General features: G+C 47.0%; 1 protein-coding gene across 5 annotated transcripts in view; it reads left to right on the top strand.

Moving 5' to 3' along the window:
* Positions 1–15,530, top strand: part of BPTF (bromodomain PHD finger transcription factor) — a 313,494-nt gene that overhangs the window by 54,443 nt on the left and 243,521 nt on the right. For all 5 annotated transcript variants that reach the window (XM_063960818.1, XM_063960817.1, XM_063960819.1 and 2 more), the window contains exon 2: positions 365–1,187. In XM_063960818.1, the coding sequence (XP_063816888.1) occupies positions 365–1,187 (823 nt within the window). The remainder of the gene's footprint in view (positions 1–364; positions 1,188–15,530) is intronic.

Here is a 15,530-nt window from a genome sequence, read left to right as displayed (position 1 = left end):
TGGGTTCAGATCACAAGTTGTACGGTGTGATTGGTGTGGCTGGTATGAGTCTTACCCGGGATTCAAAATCCTTCCTTATTGTGTACGCTCGTCCGGGCACAGTATCCTAACTGAGGCTTGGAGGAGGGTCATAGGGGGAGGAGCCAGTGCACACCAGGTAGTCCTAAAGCTTTTACTTTTGTGCCCAGTCTCCTGCGGAGCCGCTATTCCCCATGGTCCTTTCGGAGTCCCCAGCATCCACTACGGACTATGAGAAATAGAATTATCGGTAAGTAAATTCTTATTTTAATGTATGTATATTCATATACAGTGTCCTATTTCTTTTTGCTACAGTACTTGAACCAATCTTTTCATGTGTTAACAGGAAGGCGAAAACCCAGAGTTCATCGGCCACGTTCTCCAATATTCGAAGAGAAAGATGTCCCCCCTCTGGAGTTTCCCAAGTCCTCAGAAGACTTGCTGTTGCCCAGTGAGCAGTTAATGAACGTTATAGCAATCTATGAGGTGCTGAGGAACTTTGGCACAGTTCTGCGGCTCTCTCCATTCCGCTTTGAGGACTTCTGTGCTGCTCTTGTGAGTCAAGAACAGTGCACACTGATGGCTGAAACACACGTGGCTCTTCTCAAAGCTGTACTCCGAGAAGAGGACACCTCAAATACTACCTTTGGACCTGCTGACCTAAAAGACAGTGTCAATTCCACCCTATACTTCATAGATGGCATGACATGGCCAGAAGTCTTGCGAGTGTATTGTGAAAGTGACAAGGAGTACCACCACGTGCTTCCCTTCCAGGAGGTGGACGATTACCCGTATGGTCCCATAGAAAGCAAAGTGCAGGTCCTGCTCTTCCTCGTTGATCAGTTTTTAACTACTAATATGGCCCGTGAGGAGTTAATGTCAGAAGGTGTAATCCAATATGATGACCACTGTCGCGTGTGTCACAAATTGGGAGACTTGCTCTGTTGTGAGACATGTTCTGCCGTTTACCACTTGGAGTGTGTAAAACCACCCCTGGAGGAGGTTCCTGAGGATGAGTGGCAGTGTGAAGTGTGTGTGGCTCATAAAGTGTCTGGTGTCAATGACTGCGTTGCTGAAATCCAAAAAAACAAACCCTACATAAGGCATGAGCCAATTGGATATGACCGCCAGCGACGGAAGTATTGGTTTCTAAACAGACGCGTCATCATGTAAGTGAATTGCACCTTTAATTCCACGACGCAGAAAAATTTGATAGGTAGTGTGATTTATGTTGATACAGTAATGCTTTATCATAGCTGAACGCTAACAAATATTAATTAGTGCCATTAAAATATGTTATAAATGTTAAATTAATAGAGAGATTTGAGACCTTACACAGGTTGTTATAACAAAACTAAAGACATAGGTGGAATTTTAATATTGTTTTTTTTTTTTGAGGCGCTCATTATTTCTATTTGCCCTCTTCTGAGGCGGTGAGCAGATATGTGCGTAAAGCTGTGCTTTTCACACATTTTCCTTGTGACAACCAATCGTTTAGGCTGGTTTAGCTACTTTACACTGCTAAACCCTATTTCTCCTTCATCCACTAGGGGCCACTGGAGTGCAGATACAATGGGGATATAGTAGGCAGTAACTGGGAGCTGACACTTTAAATTTATAACCATGTGACTAGCTCCTCTCCTACTATGTCCCCCCTCCAAGCAAATCTTTGTTTTGTGCCCAAGGGAGCTGGTTCACTCTTGGGACTTCTGAAGATTTTTATTTTTATTTTTATTTTGAGAGTGATCAGTGCGGAAAAAGGAATGGGTGCCCAGCGCCGGAACAACAATTGAATATTGCCCCGTCTAAAGTAATGGGCGATCTTTCATGATGGGACGTACTAAAACAATTTAAATTCCCCCCCATAATGTTGCATGACAGTAGTGCAGCTTCTGAATACTAATGGCATCTATTGTACAAAATAAAGCGATAGTCACTCGACTGGCCCTGCACTCTATAGTTGCACAGATCAATAAACATGAGTCACCATCTCACACCTAAACCACAGAACAATAAATAGTGATTATACATGTGCTCCAAAATCATATGTATGTAAAGGAAGTAATTTGAGCACATGAAAAGTGATGTGCAGCCGATCAGGATAACTATTGAATTGCTCCGATGGGTGCCCATTTAATTGAGGCTGATCCAATTGGTTTTGGCCGTCCTTTTTTCCGTCTAAATGGGAATTTTAGACAACCAGTGACAATTCAGTTGTGTTTTGGCACCCATGCATATCGCACATGTCACACCCAAACAGGTTTTATATTCAACGTAAAACGGTTAAACACATCTAACGTCCTGCTTTGGGTGTCCCAAACTCCCATTTGGTGATAATTCCAAGTTAATCGCAGCAGGAATTTTTTTAGCATTTGGGCAAAACCATGTGCACTGCAGGGGGGCAGATATAACATGTGCAGAGAGAGTTAGATTTGGGGGGGTTATTTTGTTTCTGTGCAGGGTAAATACTGGCTGCTTTACTTTTACACTGCAATTTAGATTGCAGATTTAACTCACCACACCCAAATCTAACTCTCTCTGCACATGTTATATCTGCCTCCCCTGCAGTGCACATGGTTTTGCCCAACTGCTAAAAAATTTCCTGCTGCGATCAACTCAGAATTACCCCCTTGAACGCAGAGGAGCCTGGCAGCAGCAATTCAGTTGTTTTTGCTGATTGGGCTCCAGCAGCCACAGAGGTCACATTTTTCCTTGCAGCCTCCTGCTGTGCTAGAAAAAATGTGTTCAAACCCTGCACTTTGGGTGTCAAAACGGGATCTGGTCTCTAGGTCGACACTAGGTCGACCACTATTGGTCGACAGGTCAAAAGGTCGACATGAGTTTTTCACGATTTTTTTCTTTTTTTTTAACCTTTTCATACTTAACGATCCACGTGGACTATGATTGGAACGGTAATCTGTGCCGAGCAAAGCTGTAGCGGAGCGAGGTACCTTGCAAAGGGACACGGTGCACTAATTGGGGTTCCCGGTCACACTACGATGAAAACGACACCCAAAAAAAACACTCATGTCGACCTTTTGACCTGTCGACCTAGACCATGTCGACCTAGTTACTGTCGACCAGTAGTGGCCGACCTAGACACTGTCGACCTAGTTACTATCTACCTTCCATACCAGACCCGTCAAAACAGTAGTTGTGATTCCAAAAGCACAGCTTTAGATGGGTTTAGCTGTTTATTCCGACAGCCAGGATCACGAACGGGCAGAGACTACCGCACCAGACAGTAAGCCACGGAGGGGGCGAAGTTAGGGATAGGATATCAATGCCTGAACACAGATGGTTAAAGCAAAATAACTGAGGCACTAATTAAGTCACCTGTGCTCAAGTATAGTTTTTCTTTAAACCAGGAACGTGAATGTGCCTTGAGGACTGAGGTTGGGAATCGCTGTCATAAGGTCACAGAAATATAGTATGTCACTTAGACCTTAATTTCACAAACCTTCCTCTATCATTAATCCTGTGAGTAAACCAGTGTCCTTGAGCATGTACACAGCTCTCAATCCCCTCACATACCCCTTTACCTGGAAAAACTACAGCTTTTGATATTCTATGGAAATAATAAGATTTTACTTACCGGTAAATCTATTCCTCGTAGTCCGTAGTGGATGCTGGGGACTCCGTAAGGACCATGGGAATAGACGGACTCCGCAGGAGACATGGGCACTTTAAGAAAGAATTTAGATTCTGGTGTGCTCTGGCTCCTCCCTCTATATCCCTCCTCCAGACCTCAGTTAGAGAAACTGTGCCCGGAAGAGCTGACAGTACAAGGAAAGGATTTTGGAAATCCAGGGCAAGACTCGTACCAGCCACATCACACCGTATAACTTGTGATAAACTTACCCAGTTAACAGTATGAACAACTACAGAGCATCAGATCAACCCTGATGCAACTATAACATAACCCTTATTTAAGCAATAACTATATACAAGCATTGCAGAAGAAGTCCGCACTTGGGACGGGCGCCCAGCATCCACTACGGACTACGAGAAATAGATTTACCGGTAAGTAAAATCTTATTTTCTCTAACGTCCTAGTGGATGCTGGGGACTCCGTAAGGACCATGGGGATTATACCAAAGCTCCCAAACGGGCGGGAGAGTGCGGATGACTCTGCAGTACCGATTGAGCAAACACAAGGTCCTCCTCAGCCAGGGTATCAAACTTGTAGAACTTTGCAAAGGTGTTTGAACCTGACCAAGTAGCCGCTCGGCAAAGCTGTAATGCCGAGACCCCTCGGGCAGCCGCCCAAGAAGAGCCCACCTTCCTAGTGGAATGGGCCTTAACTGATTTAGGCAGCGGCAATCCAGCGCAGAATGAGCCTGCTGAATCGTGTTACAGATCCAGCGAGCAATAGTTTGCTTTGAAGCAGGCACCCCAAGCTTGTTGGAAGCATACAGGATAAACAAAGATTCTGTTTTCCTGACCCTAGCCGTACATAAACCTTCAAAGCCCTGACCACATCAAGTAACTCTGAATCCTCCAAGTCAGTAGTAGCCACAGGCACCACAATAGGTTGGTTTATATGAAAGGATGAAACCACCACAAATTGTGAGCGGGTTCGCAATTCTGCTCTATCCGCATGGAAAACCAGATAAGGGCTTTTATGTGACAAAGCCGCCAAATCTGACACACGCCTAGCCGAAGCCAAGGCTAGTAGCATGACCACCTTCCACGTGAGGTATTTCAATTCCACCGTTTTGTGTGGTTCAAACCAGTGTGATTTCAGGAAACTCAACACCACGTTAAGATCCCAAGGTGCCACTGGAAGCACAAAAGGGGGCTGAATACGCAGCACTCCCTTTACAAACGTCTGAACTTCAGGCAGAGAAGCCAGTTCTTTTTGAAAGAAAATGGACAGGGCCGAAATCTGGACCTTAATGGAACCCAATTTTAGGCCCAAAGTCACCCCCGACTGTAGGAAGTGAAGGAAACGGCCCAGCTGGAATTCCTCCGTAGGGGCATTCCTGGCCTCACACCAAGCAACATATTTTCGCCATATACGGTGATAATGTTGAGCCATCATGTCCTTCCTAGCCTTTATCAGCGTAGGAATGACCTCATCCGGAATGCCTTTTTCTGCTAGGATCCGGCGTTCAACCGCCATGCCGTCAAACGCAGCCGCGGTAAGTCTTGGAACAGACCGGGCCCCTGTTGCAACAAGTCCTATCTTAGAGGCAGAGGCCACAGGTCCTCTGTGAGAATTTCTTGCAGATCTGGATACCAAGTCCTTCTTGGCCAATCCGGAACAATGAGTATTGTTCTCACTCCTCTTTTTCTTATGATTCTCAGCACCTTGGGAATGAGAGGAAGAGGAGGAAATACATAGACCGACTGGAACACCCACGGCGTCACCAGCGCGTCCACAGCTATCGCCTGAGGGTCTCTTGACCTGGCGCAATACCTCTGTAGCTTTTTGTTGAGGCGGGATGCCATCATGTCCACCTGTGGCAGTTCCCACCGACATGCAACCTGCGTGAAGACTTCTTGATGAAGTCCCCACTCTCCAGGGTGGAGGTCGTGCCTGCTGAGGAAGTCTGCTTCCCAGTTGTCCACTCCCGGAATGAACACTGCTGACAGTGCGCTTACGTGATTCTCCGCCCAGTGAAGAATTCTGGTGGCTTCTACCATCGCCACCCTACTCCTTGTGCCGCCTTGGCGGTTTACATGAGCCACTGCGGTGATGTCTGACTGAATCAGAACCGGTTGGTCGCGAAGTAGGGACTCTGCTTGACGTAGGGCGTTGTATATGGCCCTTAGTTCCAGGATGTTGATGTGAAGGCAAGTCTCCTGACTTGACCACAGACCTTGGAAATTTCTTCCCTGTGTGACTGCCCCCCACCCTCGGAGGCTCGCATCCGTGGTCACCAGGACCCAGTCCTGAATGTCGAATCTGCAACCCTCGAGAAGGTGAGCACTCTGCAGCCACCACAGGAGAGATACCCTGGCCCTGGGGGATAGGGTGATAAGCCGATGCATCTGAAGATGTGATCCGGACCATTTGTCCAGTAGATCCCATTGAAAGGTCCTCGCATGGAACCTGCCGAAGGGAATGGCCTCGTATGATGCCACCATCTTTCCCAGGACTCGAGTGCAGTGATGCACCGACACCTGTTTTGGTTTTAATAGGTTTCTGACCAGTGTCATGGGTTCCTGAGCCTTCTCCATCGGGAGATAAACCCTCTTCTGGTCTGTGTCCAGAATCATGCCCAGGAAAGGCAGACGAGTCGTAGGAATCAACTGCGACTTTGGAATATTTAGAATCCAGCCGTGTTGTCGTAACACTTCCAGAGAGCGTGCTACGCTGATCAGCAACTGCTCTCTTGACCTCGCTTTTATGAGGAGATTGTCCAAGTATGGGATAATTGTGACCCCTTGCTTCCTCAGGAGTACCATTATTTCCGCCATTACCTTGGTAAATATTCTCGGTGCCGTGGAGAGCCCAAACGGCAACGTCTGAAATTGGTAATGACAATCCTGTACCACAAATCTGAGGTACTCCTGATGAGGTGGATAAATGGGGACATGAAGGTAAGCATCCTTTATGTCCAGAGACACCATAAAATCCCCCCCTTCCAGGCTTGCGATGACCGCTCTGAGCGATTCCATCTTGAACTTGAACCTTTTCAGGTATATGTTCAGGGATTTTAAATTCAATATGGGTCTGACCGAACCGTCCGGTTTCGGTACCACAAACATGGTCGAATAATAACCCTTTCCTTGTTGAAGGAGGGGAACCTTGACCACCACCTGTTGAAGATACAATTTGTGAATTGCAGTTAACACTATTTCCCTCTCTAAAGGGGAAGCTGGCAGGGCCGATTTGAGGTATCGGTGAGGGGGCATCTCTTCGAATTCCAGCTTGTATCCCTGAGACACAATCTCTAGTGCCCAGGGATCCAACTGAGAGTGAACCCACTTGTGGCTGAAATTTCGGAGACGCGCCCCCACCGGGCCTAGCTCCGCCTGTGGAGCCCCAGCGTCATGCGGTGGATTTAGTGGAAGCCGGGGAGGACTTTTGTTCCTGGGAACTAGCTGCGTTGTGCAGCTTCCTTCCTCTGCCCCTGCCTCTGGCAAGAAAGGACGCACCTCGGACTTTCTTGCCTTTTTGTGATCGAAAGGACTGCATTTGGTAATACGGTGCTTTCTTAGGTTGTGAGGAAACATATGGCAAAAAATGTGACTTTCCAGCAGTAGCTGTGGAGACCAGGTCCGAGAGACCCTCCCCAAACAATTCCTCACCCTTGTAAGGTAAAACCTCCATGTGCCTTTTTGAGTCGGCATCACCTGTCCATTGCCGAGTCCACAGACCCTTCTGGCAGAAATCGACATAGCATTTATTCTAGAGCCCAGTAGACTAATGTCTCTTTGAGCATCTCTCATATATAGGACAGCGTCTTTTATATGCCCCAGGGTCATTAATATAGTATCCTTGTCTAAGGTATCAAGTTCCTCAGATAAGGTATCCGTCCATGCTGCTACAGCACTAAACACCCAGGCCGACGCAATTGCCGGCCTTAGTAAGGTACCTGAATGTGTATAAATGGACTTCAAGGTACCCTCTTGCTTTCTATCCGCTGCATCTTTTAGGGTGGCTGTATCCTGTGACGGCAGAGCTACCCTCTTGGATAAGCGTGTTAAAGCTTTGTCCACCCTAGGGGAGGATTCCCAGCGTAACCTGTCCATTGGCGGGAAAGGATACGCCATAAGCATCCGTTTGGAAATCTGCAGTTTTTTATCTGGAGATTCCCAAGCCTTTTCACATAACTCATTTAGCTCGTGTGAAGGGGGGAAGGTCACCACCTGCCTTTTTTCCCCATACATATGAACCCTCTTGTCAGGGACTGGGGTTTCCTCTGTGATGCGCAACACATCCTTAATTGCTATAATCATATAACAGATGGATTTAGCCAATTTAGGCTGTAATTTTGCATCATCGTAATCGACACTGGAGTCAGAATCCATGTCGGTATCTGTGTCAACAATTTGGGATAGTGGGCGCTTATGAGACCCTGACGGCCTCTGCGACATAGGATCAGGCACGGGCTGAGACCCTGACTGTCCTAAGGATTCAGCTTTATCCAACCTTTTATGCAAGGAATTAACATTATCATTTAAAACCTTCCACATATCCATCCAATCAGTTGTCGGCGGAGACACCACATTCATTTGCTCCCGCTCTGTTTCCACATAGCCTTCCTCGTCAAACATGTCGACACAAGCGTACCGACACACCACACACACAGGGACTGCTCTTTATGAAGACAGTTTCCCCACAAGGCCCTTTGGAGAGACAGAGAGAGAGTATGCCAGCACACACCCCAGCGCTTTATAACCCAGGAATAACACAGTAACTTAATGTTAACCCAGTAGCCGCTGTTATAATGATTTTTGCGCATAATTATGTGCCCCCCCCCTCTCTCTTTTTACCCTCTTCTACCGTATATCTGCAGGGGAGAGCCTGGGGAGCTTCCTCTCAGCGGAGCTGTGGAGAAAAAATGGCGCTGGTGAGTGCTGAGGAAGAAGCCCCGCCCCCTCAGCGGCGGGCTTCTGTCCCGCTTTAATGTACAATATTTTGGCAGGGGCTCATACATATATACAGTGCCCAACAGTTTATATGCTAAATTTTTGCCAAGAGGTCCTAATTGCTGCCCAGGGCGCCCCCCCCTGCGCCCTGCACCCTTACAGTGACCGGAGTATGTGGGTGTGTGTGGGAGCAATGGCGCACAGCTGCAGTGCAGTGCACTACCTCAGTGAAGACTGGAGTCTTCTGCCGCCGATTTTGAAGTCTTCTTGCTTCTTATGCTCACCCGGCTTCTGTCTTCCGGCTCTGGGATCGGACGACGAGGGTGAGATCCTGTGTACGATCCCTCTGGAGCTAATGGTGTCCAGTAGCCTAAGAAGCAGGACCTATCTGCAGAGAGTAGGGCTGCTTCTCTCCCCTCAGTCCCACGATGCAGGGAGTCTGTTGCCAGCAGAGCTCGCTGAAAATAAAAAACCTAACAAAATACTTTCTTACAGCAAGCTCAGGAGAGCTCACTGAACAGCACCCAGCTCGTCCGGGCACAGATTCAAACTGAGGTCTGGAGGAGGGACATAGAGGGAGGAGCCAGAGCACACCAGAATCTAAATTCTTTCTTTAGAGTGCCCATGTCTCCTGCGGAGCCCGTCTATTCCCCATGGTCCTTACGGAGTCCCCAGCATCCACTAGGACGTTAGAGAAATATAGAATTATTTTTACAAAATATTGTTGCATTATATTGTTCGACAGTTATTGCTTGTCTTTCACAGACATATTTATAGAAAACTCATATTATATCTGTACTCCTATTAAAATAGTATGGGGAATGTTCTTCAAAATGAAGTAAACAACTGGATAGAAAATAAAACAAAATTAGGATAATACCTGTCCCCACATACCTATCAAACATAAATGTTTTATATGCCCGTCAGATCCCCTTGTACGCCCTTTTATATGTCCAGCAAATCTCCAGACAACCCCATTATGGCATGAAACATTCTCCACAACATTTCCTGCAGCAGGAACATGACATGTTGATGACTAAAAAACCAGTACAGGTTGAGTATCCCATATCCAAATATTCCGAAATACAGAATATTCCGAAATACGGATTTTTTTGAGATAGTGAAAATAAGATTTTACTTACCGGTAAATCTATTTCTCGTAGTCCGTAGAAGATGCTGGGACTCCGTAAGGACCATGGGGAATAGACGGGCTCCGCAGGAGATAGGGCACTTTAAGAAAACTTTGGACTCTGGGTGTGCACTGGCACCTCCCTCTATGCCCCTCCTCCAGACCTCAGTTAGGGAAACTGTGCCCAGAGGAGATGGACAGTACGAGGAAGGATTTTTGTAAATCTAAGGGCGAGATTCATACCAGCCACACCAATCACACCGTATAACTTGTGATAAACTTACCCAGTTAACAGTATGAACAACAACATAGCCACGGTTCCACCGAAAAACTATAACATAACCCTTATGTAAGCAATAACTATATACAAGTCTTGCAGAAGAAGTCCGCACTTGGGACGGGCGCCCAGCATCCTCTACGGACTACGAGAAATAGATTTACCGGTAAGTAAAATCTTATTTTATCTAACGTCCTTGAGGATGCTGGGACTCCGTAATGAGTCCCATGGGGATAATACCAAAGCTCCCAAACGGGCGGGAGAGTGCGGATGACTCTGCAGCACCGATTGAGCAAACAGGAGGTCCTCCTCAGCCAGGGTATCAAACTTATAGAACTTTGCAAAGGTGTTTGTCCTGCCGAGACCCCTCGGGCAGCCGCCCAAGAAGAGCCCACTTTCCTAGTGGAGTGGGCCTTAACCGATTTCGGTAACGGCAATCCTGCCATAGAATGCGCCTGCTGAATCGTGTTACAGATCCAGCGAGCAATAGTCTGCTTTCAAGCAGGAGCGCCAACCTTGTTGACCGCATACAGAACGGACAAAGCTTCAGTCTTCCTGATTCTAGCCGTTCTGGTCACATAAATCTTCAAAGCCCTGACTACATCCAGGGACTTGGAATCCTCCAAGTCCCGTGTAGCCACAGGCACGACAATAGGTTGGTTCACATGAAAAGATGAGACCACTTTTGGCAGAAAGTGAGGGCGAGTCCTCAACTCTGCCCTATCCACGTGAAAAACCAAGTATGGGCTTTTATGTGATAAAGCCGCCAATTCAGAAACACGTCTTGCCGAAGCCAATGCCAACAACATGACCACTTTCCACGTGAGGTATTTCAACTCCACAGTTTTGAGTGGTTCAAACCAAGGTGACTTGAGGAAACGTAACACCACGTTAAGATCTCAAGGCGCCACCGGAGGCACAAAGGGAGGCTGAATATGCAGCACTCCCGTCACAAAGGTATGTACTTCAGGAATAGAGGACAATTCTCTTTGAAAGAAAATGGATAAGGTCGAAATCTGGACCTTAATGGACCCTAATTTTAGGCCCAAAGTCACTCCTGTTTGAAGGAAGTGAAGTAGACGGCCCAAATGGAACTCCTCCGTAGGAGCAGCTCTCGCCTCACACCAAGAAACATATTTCCGCCATATACGGTGATAATGTTTTAACGTCACGTCTTTCCTAGCCTTGATCAGGGTAGGAATGACTTCCTCCGGAATCCTTTTTTCCGCTAGGATCCGGCGTTCAACCGCCATGCCGTCAAACGCAGCCTTGGTAAGTCTTGGAACAGACAGGGCCCCTGCCGCAGCAGGTCCTGCCTTAGAGGAAGAGGCCACGGATCCCCTGCGAGCAACTCTTGCAGCTCCGGATACCAAGTCCTCCGTGGCCAATCCGGAATAATGAGTATTGTTCTGACCCTGCTTCTTCGTATTATTCTCAACACCTTGGGTATGAGAGGAAGAGGAGGAAACACATAGACCGATCTGAACACCCAAGGTGTCACCAGAGCGTCTACCGCTACCGCCTGAGGGTCCCTTGACCTGGCGCAATACCGCTTTAGCTTTGTGTTGAGACGGGATGCCATCATGTCGATTTGAGGCAGTCCCCAACGATCCGTGATCTGTGCGAAGACTTCTTGATGAAGTCCCCACTCTCCCGGATGCAGGTCGTGCCTGCTGAGGAAGTCCGCCTCCCAGTTGTCCACCCCCGGGATGAACACCGCTGACGGCGCGCTTACATGGCCTTCCGCCCAGCATAGAATCCTGGTCGCTTCTGCCATGGCCATTCTGCTCCTTGTTCCGCCTTGGCGGTTTATATGAGCCACTGCCGTGACATTGTCTGACTGAATCAGAACCGGTTTTCTCCGAAGCAATTCCTCCGCTTGACGCAGGGCGTTGTATATGGCCCTCAACTCCAGGACGTTGATGTGGAGACAAGACTCTAGGCTTGACCAGAGACCTTGGAAATTTCTTCCCAGTGTCGCTGCTCCCCAGCCTCGGAGGCTTGCGTCCGTGGTCACCACGACCCAGTTCTGAATGCCGAACCTGCGACCTTCTAGTAGGTGAGCACTGTTCAGCCACCACAGGAGAGATACCCTGGTCCTGGGAGACAGGGTGATCCTTTGATGCATTTGTAAATGGGACCCGGACCACTTGTCTAAGAGGTCCCATTGAAAAGTCCTCGCATGGAACCTGCCGAAAGGGATTGCCTCGTAGGAAGCCACCATCTTCCCCAGGACCCGCGTGCAATGATGCACTAAAACCTTTTTTGGTTTTAATAGGTTCCTGACCATGGCTATGAGTTCCTGAACCTTTTCGATCGGAAGAAAAACCTTTTTCTGGTCTGTGTCTAGAATCAGCCCCAAAAAGGTCAGACGCGTTGTAGGGACTAGCTGGGACTTCGGTATATTGATAATCCAGCCGTGTATCTGCAACGTCTTCATGGACAGAGACATGCTGTCCAGCAACCTTTCCCGAGATCTCGCCTTTATGAGGAGATCGTCCAAGTATGGGATAATTGTGACCCCCTGCCTGCGCAGGAGCACCGTCTTTTCCGCCATTACCTTGGTGAAAATTCTCGGGGCCGTGGAAAGCCCAAACGGCAACGTCTGAAATTGGTAGTGACAGTCCTGCACTGCAAATCTCAGGAACGCCTGATGCGGGGTGAATATCGGAACATGAAGGTAAGCATCCTTTATGTCCAGGGACACCATCCAACCCCCCCCCTCACCCCCCTCCAGGCTGGCGATGACCGCCCTGAGTGATTCCATTTTGAACTTGAACCTCTTCAAGTACAGGTTCAGAGATTTCAGTTTTAAAATGGGTCTGACCAAACCGTCCGGTTTCGGGACCACAAACAGGGTTGAGTAATATCCCTCTCCTTGCTGGAGATGAGGAACTGTGACAATCACCTGTTGAATATACAATTTTTGGATTGCTGCCAACACTAGCTCCCTCTCTGACGGGGAAGCCGGCAGAGCCGATTTGAAAAATCGGCGAGATGGCAAGTCTTCGAATTCCACCCTGTATCCCTGAGAAACAATCTCTAATGCCCAGGGATCCACCTGCGAGTGAACCCAGACGTGGCTGAAAAACCGAAGACGAGCCCCCTCCAGATCTGCCTCCCCTCGGAAAGGCCCAGCGTCATGCGGTGGACTTTGCAGATGCAGGGGAGGACTTCTGCTCTTGGGAACTAGCTGTGTGCAGCTTTTTTCCCCTGCCTTTCCCTCTGGCAACAAAGGATGATCCACGTACCTTCTTGTTTTTATTGGAACGAAAGGACTGCATTTGATAATGAGGTGCCTTTTTTGTATGCTGCGGGGGGACATAAGGTAAGATATTTGACTTACCAGCCGTAGCCGTAGAGACAAGATCCGAGAGGCCGTCTCCAAACAACTCCACCCCTTTGTAAGGCAAGGACTCCATATGCCGTTTTGAATCGGCATCTCCCGTCCACTGTCTGGTCCACAAGAGCCGCCTAGCAGAAATAGATATAGCATTTATTCTGGAGCTTAATAAACAAATGTCTCTCTGAGCATCCCTCATATACAAGGCAGCATCTCTGATATGCTCTATGGTCATTTGAATGGCGTCCCTATCTAAGGTGTCAATTTCCGTAGATAAGGAATCTGCCCATGCCACAACCGCACTACAAACCCAGGCCGACGCCATAGCCGGTCGAGAAATAGTACCGGAATATGATTTATGTTAAGGTATATTCCCGCGCACTCTAGCTGCTGCCTTTAGTGGGATCCTACCCTGATGTGTCACCACACACACCTAAGAAGAATTACAATAACAAACAGTGGGATAGGGACCCGCTGGTGGCGCAAACAATGTACGGTTACCGTGATGATTTGCCGCAACTGTCAAATGTCCATAAAAGAACGTTGGAAAGGTCCAGAAACTTCTTATAAGTAGTTCTCATATAGATCCAAGTTCATAAGGTAATATGTAAAAAAACACAAATGGTATACAGAGATTCAATTGAGATCCCAGAAGCAATTGATAATAAGAAGGTGACTTCTTCCAGGATTCCTTATACTGTAGTGACTTTGGAGGTGTGTTTCTATCTGTATAGGTTCACCCTGGTGTTGAAGGAAAAGGAGGCTCCTCACATGTGTGCTTACTTTCATGTACCCCAGAAAAAACCTATAAAGGTTTCTTTAAAGCCTCTGAGTGTGAAGTCTCTTCCACCCGGTACCAGTGTATCACAGATAATCTCGCGCAATCCTTATAAAAACAAATGCTCACATTCGTGCTTACTTTGAAAGATGCCGTTCTTCCATATAACGGTTTCTTTATCAGTAGGCCGTCCTGCCGTCTTCATACACTTCCTGGCTTCGTATTAGGCTCGGTATTAAGCATAAACACGAAGGGATGTGTGAAGATTCATATAAATTTATTATAAAATTACTTAAAAAACCAATTTGGTGATTCACCACGAACAGGAAACCAGTAAAACAGATTGAATACAGCACAGTACAACAGTAAAATAAGATGTTAACCTGGGATATCTCACCGCTAACTGGCTGGAAAAACTGGTAACAGTGGTGTTCCAAAATCTCACATGCTCTACCAACGCGTTTCTACTAATTAGTCTTTGTCAAGGTGCATGTGAACTGTTCCATACCCTCTATTTATACCTGGTATGGTGAAGATATCCGCCCCTTCCTGGGCTAGATAATATTAAAATAATTACAGCTGTACTCTAGCTAAAATATATTTATACTGGAGAGAGAATAAACCTGTAGTACATTTCTATACACAGTATGTAAAAAACATGTGTTTTAACATTATAAATGATACTAAAAATACATTTTTTTCCTATTTTTGCGCTGTGCGTTCCAACCGTGTGGAACGCACTGTATTTTCGCCGGATTTCCGGCGGAAGCGTCCATCCCATACACGGATGTCGTGCCCCGCCTGAGGAGATTGTGCGGCTTCTATCCTCCTTGTAGACGTGCCGCGTAATAGACCCCATGACCCGAAAGGCGGCGTGACCGGTCACGCGGGATACCGCGTCATACAGGTCCGCACCGCCCTGGGCGTTTCACAAAGTTCTTCCTGTATATTGCGTTCCACAGTCAATGGAACGCAAAGTCCGGAATTAACAATAGTAAAATCTATACTAGTGGTTTTAATACTGGTAATTTAAAGAGACAAATGGGGTGAATAAATGTGAAATTCATTAGAAGTGTGGTTACACTGAGTTAACCCTATAGTTTCTGGCAAGCGGGTTCCAGAGAGAGATGGATAATACAGAGACCATACATACGTTCAATGTTACATGTCATGTACTATTTGACTAAAATCCCTGGTGGATTTTTATACACCACAGGTATAGAGATTAACAGACCAATATATCCTCCAGGAAATGGTGTATTATGGCACCTATAGTGCCGAGGTAATCATATTATTACCATAATCTAACGAATGAGTTGTAACAATTGCTATGAATGAGTGGATCGTATATGAACTGAAATATGGTACCTATAATAGATGAATTCATCTATTATAGGTACCATATTTCAGTTCATATACGATCCCCTCATTCATAGCAATT

This window comes from Pseudophryne corroboree, chromosome 3, assembly GCF_028390025.1.
Source record: "Pseudophryne corroboree isolate aPseCor3 chromosome 3, aPseCor3.hap2, whole genome shotgun sequence".
In the NCBI taxonomy this organism is placed as follows: domain Eukaryota; kingdom Metazoa; phylum Chordata; class Amphibia; order Anura; family Myobatrachidae; genus Pseudophryne; species Pseudophryne corroboree.
The sequence above is the reverse complement of the archived record's forward strand: the minus strand, read 5'-3'. Positions and strand labels throughout refer to the sequence as shown.